Source organism: Octopus bimaculoides, chromosome 11, assembly GCF_046866305.1.
Source record: "Octopus bimaculoides isolate indiv1 chromosome 11, ASM4686630v1, whole genome shotgun sequence".
Taxonomy (NCBI): Eukaryota; Metazoa; Mollusca; class Cephalopoda; order Octopoda; family Octopodidae; genus Octopus; species Octopus bimaculoides.
Window position 1 is genome coordinate 9,494,895 of NC_142938.1, and position 18,363 is coordinate 9,513,257.

General features: G+C 37.3%; 1 protein-coding gene across 3 annotated transcripts in view; it reads left to right on the top strand.

The window, feature by feature from the left end:
* Positions 1-14,084: 14,084 nt before the first annotated feature.
* The window catches only part of LOC106880919 (uncharacterized), a 76,416-nt gene continuing 72,137 nt past the window's right edge, over positions 14,085-18,363 (top strand). For 2 of the 3 annotated variants that reach the window (XM_089359456.1, XM_089359457.1), the window contains exon 1: positions 14,085-14,318. Coding sequence is in view for 1 of the 3 variants with exons in the window: in XM_089359458.1 (XP_089215584.1) it covers positions 14,303-14,318 (16 nt within the window). In the remaining 2 variants the exon portion in view is untranslated. The remainder of the gene's footprint in view (positions 14,319-18,363) is intronic. The other variant, XM_089359458.1, reaches the window with a different exon arrangement.

Below are 18,363 nucleotides of genomic sequence, written 5' to 3' on the forward strand. Positions count from 1 at the left end.
ATTCTACCTGCTCGCCGCCTTAATAATAATAATAATAATAATAATAATAATAATAATAATAATAATAATAATAATAATAATAATAATAATGGTTTCAAATTTTGCCACACGGGCAGCAGTTTTGGGAAAGAGGATGAGTCAGTTACATCGACCCTAGTGTTCAACTGGTACTTAATTTATGGACCCCGAAAGGATGAAAGGCAAAATCGAGCTGGGCGGAATTTTAACTCAGAACGTGCTAACGATTCTGCCTGCTCGCCGCCTTAATAATAATAATAATAATAATAATAATAATAATAATAATAATAATAATAATATTAATAATAATAATAATAATAATAATAATAATAATAATAATAATAATAGGAAAAAGGCCGGTAATTTGGGGAGAGGAATTAGTCGATAAACTCGATCCCAGTACTTGACAAATTAGCACTTTATTTTATCAATCTCGGAAGGATGAATGGTAAAGTCTTCCTCGGCGAGATTTGAATTCATATTGTAAAGACTCAGAGTGAATAGCACATGACATTTTAGTAATAATGAATGTATTGTATGTAGTACTCAGGTGCACTACAACGTGTTGGTAAAAGTGAAAGCAAGAAGCAGCTATAAGTCAAGTAAAGAAAGATAGCAATAAAAGCCAAATGTGACAATAATTTCTTTTCTTTTGTACGTAGAGCCAATTCATATGTACAATACACTTGTTACAAACGGGATACAAAAACGTGAGTCCTCTTTATGTGTAAAACGAGGTCAGTGGAGACATTACACAATATATTAAGATATGTTAAAAACTTTTGACTTGGAGAGTATAACTACACAGACAAGATGATTATATAAAACATAGATATAATTTTAAAGCAGATATATAATCTAGAGAAAAAGAAGGCAATTAAGACAACCCACCTACATACCCCCGTTAGAATCCATCACATTGGTTAGGCTACGACGCTTCACAACTCTGTCCGTCTACCACTTCTGTAAGGATTTGTTAAATTGGATTGGATCGGATCAGACAAAAACCACCAACCGTCCTTTGGGCACGCCTGTTTTATAATACGACAAACCGACGCTGTAATCTTCCAACAACAACCTGTCGTTTGAATACCTCTTAAACTCCAACTCTATTTTCTCTATTTTCCCTTCCTTCTTCAGTGCATCTAACTCATAATCACACATCGGAAAGTCCACTTTTGGATCTAGAGCTATGCTTAGCCACAGAACCGTGTTGCCACATATATCCCTCATCTCGTTGATTCTACTAGAATTTCGGCTTCCGAATCGGCTTTCCGGTTGTCGGTTCTCGACACTGGCGACGAGCTGTGACCCTCGGCCCTCTTCGGAGCTACTACCAGCAGTGTTTTAGAAACAACAGCGTCAACAGACCTGCTAATACTGATGCTGGTTCTGCTGCTCTCAGCTACATTCTCTCTCCACCTCTGCTTTTCCATCTTTTCAGAAAGCTCTTTAGTGGACCTTAATGCCATACGTGCAGCAGCCTACTTACTGCCATACACTACTAGTTGTATCGCATTTTTGGCGTCCACGATGAACTCCAGGATGGGCCTATAGATTTTATGGAATCATCGGGACGCGTATGTGTATGCAAACCTCACTACGTGCCGCTTTTTTTTAGTTCTCTTTGGTGCTCACACAAATCTTATGACGAGTCAAAGGCCTACACCCGAACCAACATTTTTGGCTGTAACTCTTGTATTACACTTTCCTCTATATTGCGGTACCAATCTGTGGGCAGGTGTATGATGCACCAGCATGGCCTGTTGTTCTCGGATCCAAAAATCGAGCACACGCTTCCATACGCTTTGTCCCGGTCGATAGCAAACACATTGCGCCACACATCACCTAGAGCTTTCTTTTGTAACTTCATTGAGGGCACAATGAAAGCCCCTCTGCTTTTCGAGAGACAAAGGTATGTCACTTTTTCTCTTCCTTGTCTTCTATTAAACCATTAAGCAAGGAGACATAATATTTCGTACCATACCTATTCAATGTAGGGAGTTGTCCAAAGTTCAGTTTCTTTCTAACTCGTAACATTGGCAGATCTATTTTTGTTGTTTGCGTTGGACAGATTTCGGCTATCGCCAACATCTGTATTTATAATACAAATGTGTTTGCGTTGTGTATTTTTTTTTTGTGTTGTCTGCGCTTGTGTTTGTGTTATAATTGCTCTGTTTTTCTAATTGTCATACGTTTTTTTTGTTCTTTTTTTCTTGCTGTGTGCTTTATTTTTACAATTTTCAACAAAATTTTCTTGAAAAGCTTTGGGGGCGTATACGCTGCTTTTGCTTTTGCGGTTAGTGCCGTTTACTGCTACTCTACGAAGAGGTCATTTTGTTAAGCAAATAAACGAAAGTTTAGAAAGTGAAATATATGAATATGTCCAGAACAATACTTATATTTATCACCACAAGGTAAAACGACTGGACGCTCAAAAGTGCCAACGCCTAAAAATCCACAGGAGGAATTTAGCATGAAGTAAATTGCGGTAATAATCGAATTATTTCGGGAGTTCCTTTAACAAACGTCTGCTCATAACAAACAACAACAACAGTTCAACAGTTCGCAATATTTGGAACGATCGCTAGTGCGATCGTCCTTACTTCTGCTGTTTTCTAAATTGCTTATTTGAGTATTTGGAACATTTTCTTCTATCAAATGTTCACTACACTCTTTATTTTCTTCCTTTTGTATATTTAGTTGTGTGCTTTGGTTTTTGTAGTGTTTTGGCAGTTGAATTAATTGTGTGTGGTTGTCCTTTTGTGGTTGCGAAAAAGTAATGTGAATAAAAAAAAAATGTTGTGAAACAAACCTCATATTTCTGTTTTCTGCCCATCGCAGTGTTAATGCAAGCTTTTCTTTAAGCAATCACAGTTCTTTTTATAAGTATTCGAAAGAAAATCTGGGTTTGTTATGCTTGAATAAAGTGTGTTTCGAAGGGAAAATCAAAAGGAAATCTTCACGCAATCAGATTCATATACAACAGCAACAATTCTTTAATAATAATAATAATAATAATAATAATAATAATAATAATAATAATAATAATAATAATGATAATAATCCTTTCTACTAGAAGCACAAGGCCTCAGATTTGGTGGGAGGAGACTAGTCGATTACATCGATCCCAGTGTTTCACTGGTACTAAATTTATCGACCCCGAAAAGATGAAAGGTAAAGTCGACCTCCTCGGAATTTGAACTCAGAACGTCGCGACGGGCGAAATACTGCAAAGCATTTCGTCTAGCGAGCTAACGATTCTGTCAGCTCGTCGCCTAATAAAAATAATGGTTTCAGTTATTGCCACAAGGGCAGCCATTAGTAATTAACCTAATCAGTTACTTTGAAAAAGCTATTCACTTTGTCAACTTACCTACATACTTTATGCAGATAGTCATTGTTATAGACAGTCTGGCTTATATTACGTTGAAATAAATATAACACTTCAAACGAGTTAGTTTCCTGTTCAATGAATAAATTACGCCGACACTAAAGATTCGAATTTGATAAAACGTGATCCGTATAATTAGAATACGGGAGAAGCAAAGATATTTTTAGGTTTCAAAATAACGCTGTCTATTTATTTTTTATGGTTATTTCTATTTTCTATATATTTTTTTATGATATGTTATTTATATATTTTTACTTATCCGATAAACGCTGGAGAGCAAGAAGTAAACACTTGGCAGGTCATATCCGGGAATCAGTTTCAATTTCCGGCTGAAACCAATTCTCTGGATACATACTTGCTAATTGCTAATTCAATTCAGAGAGGTATGAACGCCACAAAATCACATTCGTATCCTTCAAAAAATGTTCAGCATTAAACATATCCCTTTGAACTCGAAAGTACGCTTTACCGAGTACGATTTCGATTGAGTATATAACCTTAGAAAACACAAAAAGCGCCATTTTCGTGTGATGTACAAGACAAAGAGACAAATTATGAAATACCTTAACCTCTTAACGTACTAACCCGTATATTTTCGTTCAGAGAGGTCCAGTAAATATATATTTGAACGAAAATATACGTTCGCTGTACTTTGCTGTACTTTGGTCACTTATTTTTAACAAGAAATATTTCGTTTATGATGGCATTCCCGTTTTCTATCATTAACTATCGGTAACTGTTATTTCTATCGGTAACTTTATAACGACTCATAACTGATCTAAAATAATTTGTGCACTTATTCTTCCTAATATATAGATTCAAAATAAATAATAAAAAATATATTTTTTTGCATGGATATTGAAGAAAAAAAATGTTTATGTTAAGAGACTAAGCTGTAAATCTTGGACATTTACAAAAATTGTATTGATTCGTTTTTCACAGAAAATTATAACTGCCCAAGCAAGTATTAAAAATAAAAAAATTTCCTGGAATGCGTGACGAATTTTTACAAGAGAATAAAAATAAAAACAAATAAGTGACGTATGTGACACCACATAAAATAACTTTTCTCACCTGAAAATACTAACTGCTAATTCCTCTGAATTTTTCAAGAGTAGCATAAAAAAACTTTGTGTTGTTTATTTACATTGACCCTGAAATTTCAATAAAAATGCCAATGAGTTTGCTGGACTCATAGGGCCAGTTACCCAGTTTTCATGGCGTATAAGTGACCGAGATCACAACATCCTCACTTCCTGATCAGGACGCCAGTCTGTCGCAAGGTTACTAATTTACAGCTAAGTGAACTGGAGCAAATTGAAATGAAGTGTTTTACTCAAGAACACAACGCGTCACTTGGTCCGGAACCGAAACAGTGATCTTGCGATTGTGAGCGCAACACTCTAACCGCTAGGTCACGTACCTTCACATATAGAGATATTAAAGTACACACTTTGAAAACAGGAAAAGAGTCGTCTATAAAATCATTCGTTTGAACTAATCTTTGTATTCTTACTGTTTTTCCTCTTCCTAGAATTATGCGAGATTTATTCCATACCAAGAAATACATTTTTGAGAGACAGAAGAAATAAGTTAAAACAATCCAGGATACTTGAAAAACGAAGAAGAAGCGTTATTGGAACACATGATCAATATCTGGACTTGATCAGAAGTTTTGAAGAAAAGATTTATCGACATAAGAAAAGCAAATGGCGCTAAGTAAGCAATGCCAAAGTAAGTTTTTAATTTCATATAAATCATTCTTCTTTTGATGTTACAGCTTTTAATCTGCTTTTTATCCCTACTTCCTTCTTTTCGCTGTTTGTATTCCTTTCTGATTATCATTTTAAACTTTATTAGGACTGTGGATTAGTAGAAGTGATAGATCGTCGTTTTTTAAAGCTCTACGTTCAAATCTTTTAAAGGTCAATTTTGCCTTTCATATTTTCGAGGTCAATGAGATAAAGTTGCCAACCAGGTATTGAGAGCGATATAAACGACTATTCCCCTCTCTTAAATTTTAGGCCTTGTACCTATGTTAGGAGCAATTATTAAGACATAAACATTGCTGAGCGGTTAAGAATTCACTTCGCAGTCCTGTGGTTCCGGTTCCATCCCACGGCATGCCACGTTGGGCAAGAAGACAGAAAAACTACACAATCACAAATGAAAGTTCTCCATTAACCTGGCTGATTGTCATTAGTAATTCGACGAAAGAGAGAGAGAGAGGGGGAGAAATATATATATATATATATATATATATATATATATATATATATATGAGAGAGAGAGAGAGAGAGAGAGAGAGAAAGAGAGAGAGAGAGAGAGAGAAAGAGATTAAGCGTCAAACTGAAATAAATACTGGAGTTAATATGACTGAAAGTAGAATACGAGAATAAATGCCACCTTAAATACCAGCACCTTAAAATTAGAGGCTCATAGCAAATCTATCCTGCAGCTCGCGAATTTTTTTTCCACGAGAGTTCCGGACCCTAGTTAAGTACTCATTTGTATACAGCCAGTCAGAGCTCACCTTCACCTTGTTAAGTTAACAAATGTTAGCGTTCAAAATGGCGACCTCCGATTACCATGTGAATCTTGTATTGTCCTCTCATTCAGATGCCAATATCATTGATACCGAACACATACACTTGTTAGCGGTAGATTTGAATTACTATTGCAATCAAAGATAATGTTTTGGACGAATATGAAAGTACGGAAACTGCTTGAAGGTTTTATAAATACACTGTTGTCAATATTCTGAAAATAGCACTCCGCAGAGGTCGACTTAAGATAATGAATCCAACGCTCTAACAATTCAGCTACTGCGCCACTAATCTTATAGGTAAAACCTCCGATGAATCCACATCACAACAACGATGAAGTGTAGCAGCATCTAACACCTTCATTCACTGATGAGTAAGAGGTGTCCCAGCATGGCCGCGACCCAGTGACTAAAACCAGAGAAAATATAGACATATATAGTAATACAGGATAATAATAAATTGATGCGATTCCCTTCTGGTTAAAACTAGGCTAAATAAATAAAGCATTTGCCATCACTGACGCAACCAAAAAACATACACCATTATTGCTATATATAGTAGGGGAATTCAACTCCACCTATATATATGGGACACATGTATGCTAGCGTAAGTTATATATAAACTTAGCAATAACCGCCATATTGAAGAGAGATTTAAGTTAGACTTTTTTAATGGAATCTCAGTCTTTTGTGCAATGTTGTATTTTCTTAAGTTTTCTCGTTGACTTCCTGTCAAAAATGTTTAAGTCACATAATTAAATAAGTTTTCCCCTTTCATTTCGAACATATTTTGTCATTCTCGACTGACTTGTTTCACATCCAGCCAGAGCGTTCTGAGTTTCTGTGACTGTAGTCAAAATATAACTTAAATTGCTATGAATCTTTCCCTGCGGAACCACAGTCATATGGGTATAAGTGTTGACACATTGCGTAAATTCCTTGTTTAATTTTTGTTTTCCTCGAGTCCTAGGACCCATTATGTTGGCTATCTGGTTTCTATGGCGTATAAGCGAACGAGATCACTACATACCCCTGAACGGGACGTCGGTCACTTGCACGGTTCAAGGTCGGCAAGTTTTGAGGGTAGGAAACAAGTCAATTGCATCGATCGCCTTATTTGACCGGTACTTTATTTTGTCGACTCCCGAAGAGCTGAAAGGCAAAGTTGATCTGCTTTTGATCTTCCATGAATAGGCGAGGCGCAAATTTTGCTACAACTTTTTTTTTATTCGTGATTCCTCGTTCAAAATTCGTTGGCAGGAGTTCCAGGATACACCAATCATATCAACAAGTTCGTCAATTGCTCAGCGACGATCCTCCACGATCAGTTCATGAATTTTCATGATGTTTTCATTCGTTCGGGAGTAAGACGGTTGCCCTGAACGAGGTTGGTCTTCAAGCGACAAGTGACCATTCCTAAAGCGTGAAAACCACTCGTAAACTTGTGTTTTGCTCATGGCAGCGTCCTTGCAAGCTGTTTGAAGCATGACAACTGTTTCGGTCGCCGTTTTCCTCAACAGAAAACAGAATTTCACGAAAGCACGCTGTTCCTTCGGTTCAGCCATCGCAAAAATCGACAAACAGAGGAGAAGCACTGCAAAACAAAGAAACACCAGGTGGCAGTACGACTTCATGCGATGCCGCTGGTCGGCAGACTTTTGCCTGAGGATCGCATCAAGTAGTTTCTAGCGGCGGAAGTCCGAACTACTACGGGCTTCTCCCACAGAGAACGTTTCCGGTTACTTTTGGGTACCTCCTCGTACACACACACACACACGCGCGCGCAGCGCTAAGTTACGGTGACGTAAATACACCAACATCGGTTGTCAAGCGATGGTGGAGGGAGAAGCACAGATGCACACACACACACATATGACGTGCTTCTATCAGTTTCTATCTACTTTGGTCGGCCCGAGGCTATAGTAGAAGCCACTTGCCCAAGGTGCCACGCAGTGGGACTGTACCCGGAACCATGTGGTTGGGAAGCAAGCTTCTTACCACACAACCATTCCTGGGCTTAAACATATATATTTAATTTTTTATACTTGGTTATGGTCATATTTATAAAAAAAGCTTTCTGCGTATGTAAGGTTTAAATGCTGTTAACTCTGGCTGCTACTTTAACTGTATCCAGAGAAGTTACCCGGAAGCTATATTGCGTATTTGTTTAAATGAATTAAAAGAAACTTCATAGAATTAGTGCACTTATTCTAGTTTTATTACAAACATCCTAGAGCTGACATCTGAGTCATTAGAGAAAATTGGACGTTAACACACTTAATGTAATGAGCCAACCAACTTTTAATAACTTATGCTTGCACCCATGGTGAAGAGAGAAGTTCATTATCTTAATGATTAAATTTGATTAGGAAAGACAAAGAGCCAACCCCAATGATTAACCTTATTAAAATAGAATGCTGGCAGTAATTCTGAGTTTCGGTTGTTAGGTGCTAAAATCCGGACAAATTTCGGCCGTATTAGACTTGATCAGTGGAAGAAGAATAGTTTAACCCAGTGTTCCATACATTTTTTAGGTCATCGATTCCCTTTCACAAAGTGGTGAATTTTTTTTTTTTTTTTTTTTTTTTTTTTTTTGCAAACACACTCCGCTATCTTTTGTAATAAAAATGTTTTCTACGATAGACACAAGGCCTGAAATTTTAGGGGCGGAAACTAGTCGATTATTTCGACCCCAGTGCTCAACTGGTACTTATTTCATCGACCCTAGAATATAAAAGACGGAGTCAACCTCGGCGAAATTTGAACTTAGAACGTAAAGCCTGATGAAATACCGCTAAGTATTTTGTCCGGCACGGTAACGATTCTGCTAGTTCGCCGCCTTATATTTGGTAATGAAAACAAAGCAACATACGATTCTTATTAGGCAAAAGTTTATTTGTGTAATGATCTATTAATTATCGTGCGTAGACTAGCGCCCGCTATGTTAATTTTCGAAGAAAATTACAAAAGAAAGGGAAGATTTATATGATAAAATTATATCGGACCATGGCGCATCAACAGTCATGTTTCTGTTCCTCGATAATACAATGTCCCTTACATATTATAATCCCAACAGAGTTTTCTTGGGAAAGGTGTTTAAAATAGATGTATTGTACCTCGTGGATCTTTTTTAAAACGGGGGCCACATTTTTCATTAACGAAACACTTTGAAACTTGGAACACTTGTAGAATATGTCATATAAAACATCTTTTTTCTCTTAGTCTTCTTAAAAAAAAAAAAGAAATCCATAAATTATTCCATGTGAAAGTTGTCGTATTTCTGTAATTTCAACCAATCACTGACGTCCATTCAGCCGATATACATTAAGTGCCGACTACATAAACAAACGATTCTGAAACAATTAACCCTAACCCTAACCCTAACCCTAACCCTAGGGTTAGGGTTAGGGTTAGGGTTAGGGTTAAAGCAAATTTAAAATGAAAAAAGCAAATAAAACGAAGGTATGGAGATTAAATACGCTTTACATCGCTTAATGAGCCAAAGGAGTAAAGGTAAACAACTGAATACTTGTCAGTGATTGGTTGAAATTATCGAAATAAGACAATTTTTTACATGAAATAAATTCGAATACAAAAATATTTTTTTGTTCTATAACACAAAATAGATAAGTATACGAAGTTTGAAAGTCTTTCGGTACCAAAAACACTACGTAAAACATTAATGAAAAATGTGGCCCCCGTTTTAAAATAGATCCTACCTCGTTTATTCTTATTTCTAAGAAAAATCACGACCCATCTGAACATTCTTTTCTACTCTAGGCACAAGGCCCGAAATTTTTGTTCCCTCAAGCGGGCTTGCCTAGTTGTTTCCAATTGAAGTCTTGTTTCTCGTTGCTTTTGTGTCTCCACGGTATTTCGTTGTCTCTGGGATTGGAGCCTGTCTTACCTTTCTTCTTGTGTATCCCTAGCCCTTTGACTTATGGAGCGTCGGCGTTCAGATGACTGAATAAGTATTATGTTATCTTCTGCGCGTCATGTTGAAAGTTTTAAAGTAAAGTGTTAAAAAAAAAAATTCAAAAATAAGTCCCGTAACATTTAATTCATTTTTTGTTGTTTCTAAATTCAGTCACCTAGCTTTATTATAATCTAACTACCGAGCTTTAAAAAAAATCGTTCCAGTGGAACAATTATACCTTTTATATATATCACTAAATTTCACTTCACAAAACGAAAATGCAATTGCTTCGAATCATAGTACATGTAGCAGAAGGAATGTTCAAAAGATAGATCAATTCAAGTGTCCAGTGGATAAGATGAATTTGTAGCCACTTGAAATTGCAGATGTGTAAGTGAGCCACAGTGTGTAGGCGTAAACCAGCTGTTCACGTAGCAGTAGATATTGAAATTTTAATCATTTTGAGATTGTATAATACTCAATTTTACTCAAGATTAAGTGTTATCAGCGGTCAATAAACAAACAAATTCCCGTTTTATAAGTATTATAGATAAACATGAATAGGTAGATACCTTATATACTCACAAGGTATTGGAATCTTATATGTATACCATTCTGCCTAAACAATGGATTTACAAATACAATATCCCTGTATTCACTCTCTATTTCCAATCTTATCTAAATTAACTATTGCTTAACCATCCTCTCATACCGTCTCCGATGAAGAGATATAATAAATATCCTGGAAACAGCTGTAAGACCTTCTATTTATAAATGTTCTAAAATATACACAGCCTTGGTTTTTTTTATCTCATTACGAAAAGTAAATCCTTATATATATATGTCACCAAACTTCACGAAACGAAAATACTATTGCTTCGAATCGTAGCACATGTAACGCAAGGAGTGTTCAAATAGTTGATCGATTCAAAAAGTGCTTATCTGTAATTTCGAGAGTCCCCTCCCGCCTCGCCAGGCGAGGAGGGAGGGGTCTCTTTTCAGAAAAACGAGTCGTTAACGAGTGAGTCGGATGTCAGCTCGGGTAAAAACAAGCAATAAAAAAAAACTAACAAAGAAAATTTTTAAAAATCTCCGAGGCCGGAAAAATCTGAGGGTTCCTCCTCCTTACCCCCAAGCAGTTTTCAGGGGGAAAAAGCATGTCAGAGGTCAAATTAGTTGAAAACACACGAAAAACCCTTAATTATTACCAATTTTATTTAGTATTATTAGCGGTCAACGTACAACACAGAGTTCCTTTTTTATAAGTAATAAATGAATGGTAACTTAAACAGAAGTGGCTGTGTAGTAAGTAACTTGCTTCCTAACCACATGGTTCCAGGTTCAGTTCCACTGCATTGCACCTTGGACAAGTGTCTTCTACTGTCGCCTCGAGCCGACCAAAGTGAGTGGATTTGGTAGACGGAAACTGAAATAAGCCCGTCGTATATATATATATGTGTGTGTGTGTGTGTGTGTGTGTGTTTGTGTGTTTGTGTTTGACCCTCCAGCATCGCTTGACAACCGATGCTGGTGTGTTTACTTCCCCGTAAACACACCACCATCTTAAAAGAGACTGATAGAATAAGTACTAGACTGACAAAGAATAAGTCCTGGGGTCGATTTGTTCGACAAAAGGCGGTGCTCCAGCATGACCGCAGTCAAATGAGAGAAACAAATAAAGAAAATAAAATAAAAAAGAAACTAAGTTACGTCTAATAATAATTTGCACAGCAAAACATCTGTTTGCATGTCAAAGAGGAAACTTGCAAGCAAGCCATCACGCACACACACTCAGCGACCACTTATCCTGGAGCAATATTTATAACCTCTCGCATGACTCATCTAGAAATTAAATCATCCCATATCTCACACGATTCTAGCTTTGCTTATTTGAAATCCTTATTCCTAGGACAAAGCGCAGATAAAAAAAATAATGAAAAAAGAAGAAAGAAAAATCGAATAAAGCGGAAGACTATCTCGGTTTCGCATCTTAAAATTCGTCACAAAAAGGATTATAACAATTTATCTTTATTTGGAAATGTTTTCAAGGAATACAAGTTAACGAATATATCTTTACATCCGCAGTATTTCAGTCATTTGATTGCAGCCATGCTGGAGCACCGCCTTTAGTCGAAGAAATCGACCCCAGGACTTATTCTTTGTAAGCCTAGTACTTATTCTTGCCGAAACGCTAAGTTTCGGGGACGTAAACACACCAACATCGGTTGTCAAGCGATGGCGGGGTGGACACACACACACACACATGATGTCTACCAAATCTACTTACAAGGCTTTAGTCGGCCCGAGGCTTTAGTAGAAGACAGTTGTCCAAGGTGCCACGCAGTGGGACTTAACCCGAAACCATGTGGTTAGGAAGCAAGCTTCTTACTACACAGCCACGCCTGCGCCTATAAAAAAAACCCCGTTAATATACTCCGTAGTATTTTATTGTTTCATAGCGAAATACGGTGTCCCTACAGCTCATTAACAAATAATTCTTTCTACTATAGGCTCAAGGTCTGAATTTGGGGGTGGTGGTGGATAGTCGATTACATCGTCGCGATTGCTCAACTGGTACTTATTTCATCGAATCTGAAAGGATGAAAGCCCAAGTCGAACAAACCACCACCGCTTCACAACCAGTGTTGCTTTGTTTTCATCCCCATAGCTTATAGTTTCGGCAAAAGTAGCTTATGAAATAACTATCAAACTTAAAAACAACAAGTACTGGGGTCAATTTGTTCTCAAGCGGGGTCCACGCAGTAAAATAGTATGTTAAGGGGGTCTGAAAAAATTTTGCTTTCGATATATATATTACTATGTTTCGCAATAAACAGCAAGATTCCTTTCTTATTTCTTTATTGCCCACAAGGGGCTAAACATAGAGGGGACAAACAAGGACAAACAAATGGATTAAGTCGATTACATCGACCCCAGTGCGTAACTGGCACTTAATTTATCGACCCCGAAAGGATGAAAAGCAAAGTCGACCTCGGCGGAATTTGAACTCAGAACGTAACGGCAGACGAAATATCGCTAAGCATTTCGCCCGGCGTGCTAACGTTTCTGCCAGCTCACCGCCTTGAAAGATTTATTTCTTCCACGTTTTACATAGTTCAACCTACACAAGTGGAAGTGTGGAAAATAAAATAGGAATTTCGAAAGAAGGGTCTAGTTTTTAAACATCGAATGGCTATGTAGGTCCACCTGAATAAAACAGGGGTCCATAGATAAAAAAAAAATGGTTGAGAACCCCTTGACAAAACCCTTCTTCGCAACTCAATGAATGAAGAAAAAAAAGTAAAAATATATATATATTCAGCATAATACGACGTAAGGCAGTTTTGTATCTTGGATCAGATATTTTGGCTTGTATAGAGAACCCCAAGAAAGGGGTAACTGTTACCCCTCTCCTCATTACATAATAATGTCCACAATGAACAACAAGAGCTGACCAATCGCTGGTCGTGACGACTGATTCTAACGATGCAGCTGCGCGAAGCTCATTTCAAAAACTAACAAAACAAAACAAAAATTAATAAAACAAACAAACAAACAATAAAACTCCCACTCCTTTAGTCTGTCGGAAATCCACTCCTATAAATTCCTCGGATAAAGAGAGAGAGGAAAGGAAAGACAGAGGGAGAAAAGCATAATATATACGTAGAAAATATACATACATACATACATACATATATATATATATATATATATATATATATATATATATATACACTCATATATACATACACACACACACACACACACACATATATATATATATATATACACACACACACACGTGTATATACGCACGCACACACACACACACACACATGTATATACATATGTATATATATAGAGAGAGAGATAGATATACACATGTATATACGCGCACACATATATGCATGTATATGTATATGTGTATATATATGTGTGTGTGTATATATATATATATATACGCACACATATTATACACACACATATTATACACATACACATATCTGAGTGTGTGTATAATATACGTATATATATATATGCATATATATAAAGAGAGGGGAAAGGGAGAGAGAGAGGTGGAAAGAGAGGTCTGTGTATATGTGTGCGCGCGTGTGTGTGTGTGCATGCGTGCGTATGTGTGTATAACTGTATATATATATATATATAAGAGAGAGGGCAGGAGGGAGAGGGAGAGGCGGAGGGGAGAGAACAAAAAGGAAGTGGAGACAAAACGAGAATGGCGGCAGTTTACTGTCTCTGTTCGAAGTAACACTTTTTTGTTATCGTCATTTCTTTAAAACGTGTACGTTTAATGGTAGATGTGTTCCTTCTAGAAAACAAAGTCGAAAATACCAGATGAGACAAACTAAGCTCAAGTTAGGATGAACGAACTTAATCTGTTGAATTTAAACTGAATACGAGTCAAAACATGCATCGAAATCAAGGTAGGTTCAAACTAAAGAAAAGTCATTTGATAGTATATTGTTTGTTAATGTCTTATAATATGCGCGCGTGTGTGTGTGTGTGTGTGTGTGTGTGTGTGTGTGTATTCATATATGTAATGTATATATGTATACATACATGTTTGTATATTTGTATACATAGGATAGTTCTCCAGAGGAGAAGCACACTCTAAGATGTAGAGCAGTGGTGGTAATCTGGTTTATGGTGTTACCCCGGGTTTCTCGCTCATAAGGGGTTTAGCCTCACGGCGTATTTTCAGACCCCAAGATAATCACCAAGGGTTTTACCTTTAAAAACGAGGCTTTTCCCCCTCCATATTTTAAAGTCTCAGGCCAGCAGTGTTTGGGATCTGAAGATACGCCGTAAGGCTAAACCCCTTATGAGCGACAAACCTGAGGTAACCCCATAAACTGGCCTACCCCACTATAATATATGTATACATATATATGAACACACACAAACACACACACACGCATACACACACACACATACATACACATAATTTCGCTGTCAACTTTGAGTTTCATCTTTCTGGAGTTGAAAATAATAATAGTGAGAAAATCCTCGATGAAGTGCTGATATGTTTTATTACTCTACATCCAGGGGCCATCTTAATAATTTCATAGTCTCCAGGCAAAGCATTGCACTGGGACCCCTACGTACACAACCACAGTATACGTAGACTAGCAATAGACCCGTAAATTTGCGCATGTTCAGTAAACACATGACTGACGGCGTCTACTCTCCACTAAATGTGTAACTGTACGAAATTTTTAAATCATTATATTATGTTAAAAATTAATATAGTGTTTAAAATCATAATGTAAATACTACATTAAAACATCGGTGATTTGACAGTAAACACAGCTGATCTTGTTAAACATTTCTGGCGCCTTTTCTTTTCCGGAACCCTCGATTAATGGAAGTCAATGACGTTTCAAAATCACTTACAATTGACAAAACATAATACAGTATTGCAGCTGACAGCATTATAACCGTTCTGTCGGCATACAGCGGTTATTAACAATCCAATTCAAATCAGTGGTGTCTGTTTCATAATTGGAGTTGATAAAAGTGTATTTGTCAGATGTAAATAAAGTTCGCCATTTAGTGAAAAAGCTCAGTGAGATTATGGAAGTCCTTTAAGTTGGTTCAAAACGGTGTTTTTGAGTTACAGTAACTGATAAAACAATTTCAGAACTTAAAATTAAGACATTATATCTGGCCAGAAACGACAGTTGTAAGAGATCCCTGAGCGTTACACAACATCATCAACCGAGATCTCCCAACCGAAATAGACCTAATTTCTTTCTATCCTTCATCCGTGTTTGCACCAGTGTAGCTGGAGAAGGTCCATCCCAGGCGATGCTTTTATGGAGGGTGATACTTGGATCTGTTGAATAAGCCTGTACAGGAGGCGCGATAAGCAACAGGGGAGGAGGGCGACAAGCACAGGGTCTGCCCCTGGGAGGCAAACTCTAGCTACGCGATTGCCTGTTTGGAGTTCAAACTCAACAAGAATTTTCTTTCATTGCTATCCCTTCCATGTTCGATAAAGTAAGGTCAGTATTTTATTAAAGATAATTGTCTCGAGCTTAGTGGCTCCTTAAGCCGGAGCTTGTCCCAGTTTTGGGAACGTTTAAGTAATTCAGAGTACAATGATGAAGAATAGCCATCTGAAGATCTGCCGCAGTCCCAGACCAAGAGTAAGGGATTTCTTGTGTTAAGTGATTATGGGGCAGAAGAAGAAGGCCTAAAATAATGCAGAAATAGGCTTACTCTTGCCATGCGCTTGAGTGGATGATAGACTGTTCGCTATTGTTTCAGTCTCCATGAGATAACAATAAAAGAGCGATTCATTGATACAAGGCCAAGTAGAGTTGTTGCTGTTAATCCCTGGTTGGCCGTAGTGTAGCCAAGAGAGACAAGAGTGGAGCGATCCGCCCCGGACGACGCTTTTATGGGATCGGCACATTTGAGTCTGCTGTATAAACCGGCAATGGCTATACTGCCGGGAAGGGAGAAACAAAGTCAAGGGCTTGCTCGAGTGGCACACACTCTAGCTACTCCACTTCTGGCTGAGTGGTTTGCCTTGCTTGAATGAGAATAAATCCTATATGAACAAAGGATAATGTAATTGTAAGCTTGGTCATTAAATCTGTGATACTGTGAATTCCCTTGAATGTGGGAAATAGGTGAGGCTGTACGTTCGTAGTTACATCCTCTGCAACGAGCACTGCTTCGTAGCCCCTGTCATTTCCAATGCAGTTCTATTGTGGGCGCCTGCAGCTGCAATGCCAAGGCAACTACTTGATCGCCGAAAGATATCTCCGTTTTCAATGTATGAAGTAATGTTGGCATCGCAGGTCACAAATGTGTTGTGGAGGACAAGGGCACAGAAACTTTCATAATCCTTTCCTCCAATTAAGCCAATGTGACAGCGTTGTTATTTGGTGCCTGATTCAGTTGTACATTCGACAGAAATGATTGGATATTTGTTTCATTATGACACCTTTTAATATTAAATATATAAGGACTAATATACTTTCCTGCTTTCTAGCAGTCTTCAAGGTCCCGTGTGACAGAAGTGTTTCAATACTTCATTTCATTTTACTATATATACTATGTATTCCATATTCTATATCCCACATTAATTTTATAAGAATATAAATAAAACATAAAAAACAGACAGAGTTGGAATTCTTTTGAATTATATATATGTATGTATATATATATATATATATATATATATATATATATATATATATATATATATATATATATATATATATATATATATATATATATATATATATATCCATACATTTATGTATATATATATATATATGGCACTCCGTCGGTTACGACGACGAGGGTCCGATCAACAGAACACCCTGCTCGTGAAATTAACGTGCAAGTGGCCGAGCACTCCACAGACACGCGTACCCTTAACGTAGTCTGCGTGTATGCATGTGTGTCAGTATGTATATGTGAATGTCATTATGTTTGTCTACCCACCCAAGAGCTAAGCTCAATTAATCCATGTTCTGGTTAAAATCACTATATTATAATTCTCCATGTTACTTCATTAGTAGGTTACTACGTACGTTACGCTCTGTTCGTTTGTCACTGTTCTTGCTTGGATCAAATTATTACACGAGTTAGTAGTAGTGGCCTATCAATCTAGAGAATATATACAGAGGGCCATTTAATGAACATTAAATGAACTTTATGGAAATTTTTATTTTGTAAATTACCTAACTTTAATTATGATATATCACAGTTTCTGGTTTTAGTTTATCTGTGCTATATATTTCCGTTCTCTACTTTCATATTTTCGTCGCCCTTTCAAAGCCTAGCCAGGCTCATGGGCCCGGTTTCTATGGCGTATGTGTATATATTCTTCATAGCTCCAGATAGGCCAGAAGGTGAAGTATAGAAAAGGAACACAGAAATCGTAGTTGGTATTAATGCTTTATATAATATACATGTGTTCCATGAGGCTGGCAGACATTAATTACAGAAGCATAAAACCCAGTTACGAGAACAAATACCGCCGGTCTCGTTACGAATCGCAGACAGAAGCTTTTATATACATCAGTATGTAAATGAGAACAGCAAGGTTAATATAGGGGGATAGAGTTGAAGAAGAAGGGAAAGAAAGAGTAGGAGAGCATGAGAGAGGAGGGGGTGGTATGTTTCCTGTGTTCCTTTTCTAGGTACGGCATACGGATTCTGTATGGTAGCCTATCTGAAGATATGAAAATTGCCTAACCACGTCAGAGATAGGAGGTGAAAGTGAAACTTTTTGATAACGCGTTGCACTTTTGAACTTTCGAACCTTTGAACACACATACACACACACACACGTTATTTAATAACCGGTTGATTCGGTTCTATGCAACTTAAAGTTTCGAGGGCTCGTAAAACTAATCTAAGACCTTTAAGTTGCATGGAGCCGAATCAAACGGTTATTAAATGCTATGTGTAACTCCTGCCAAATGTGCTGAGTGCCGCGTTCTTTCG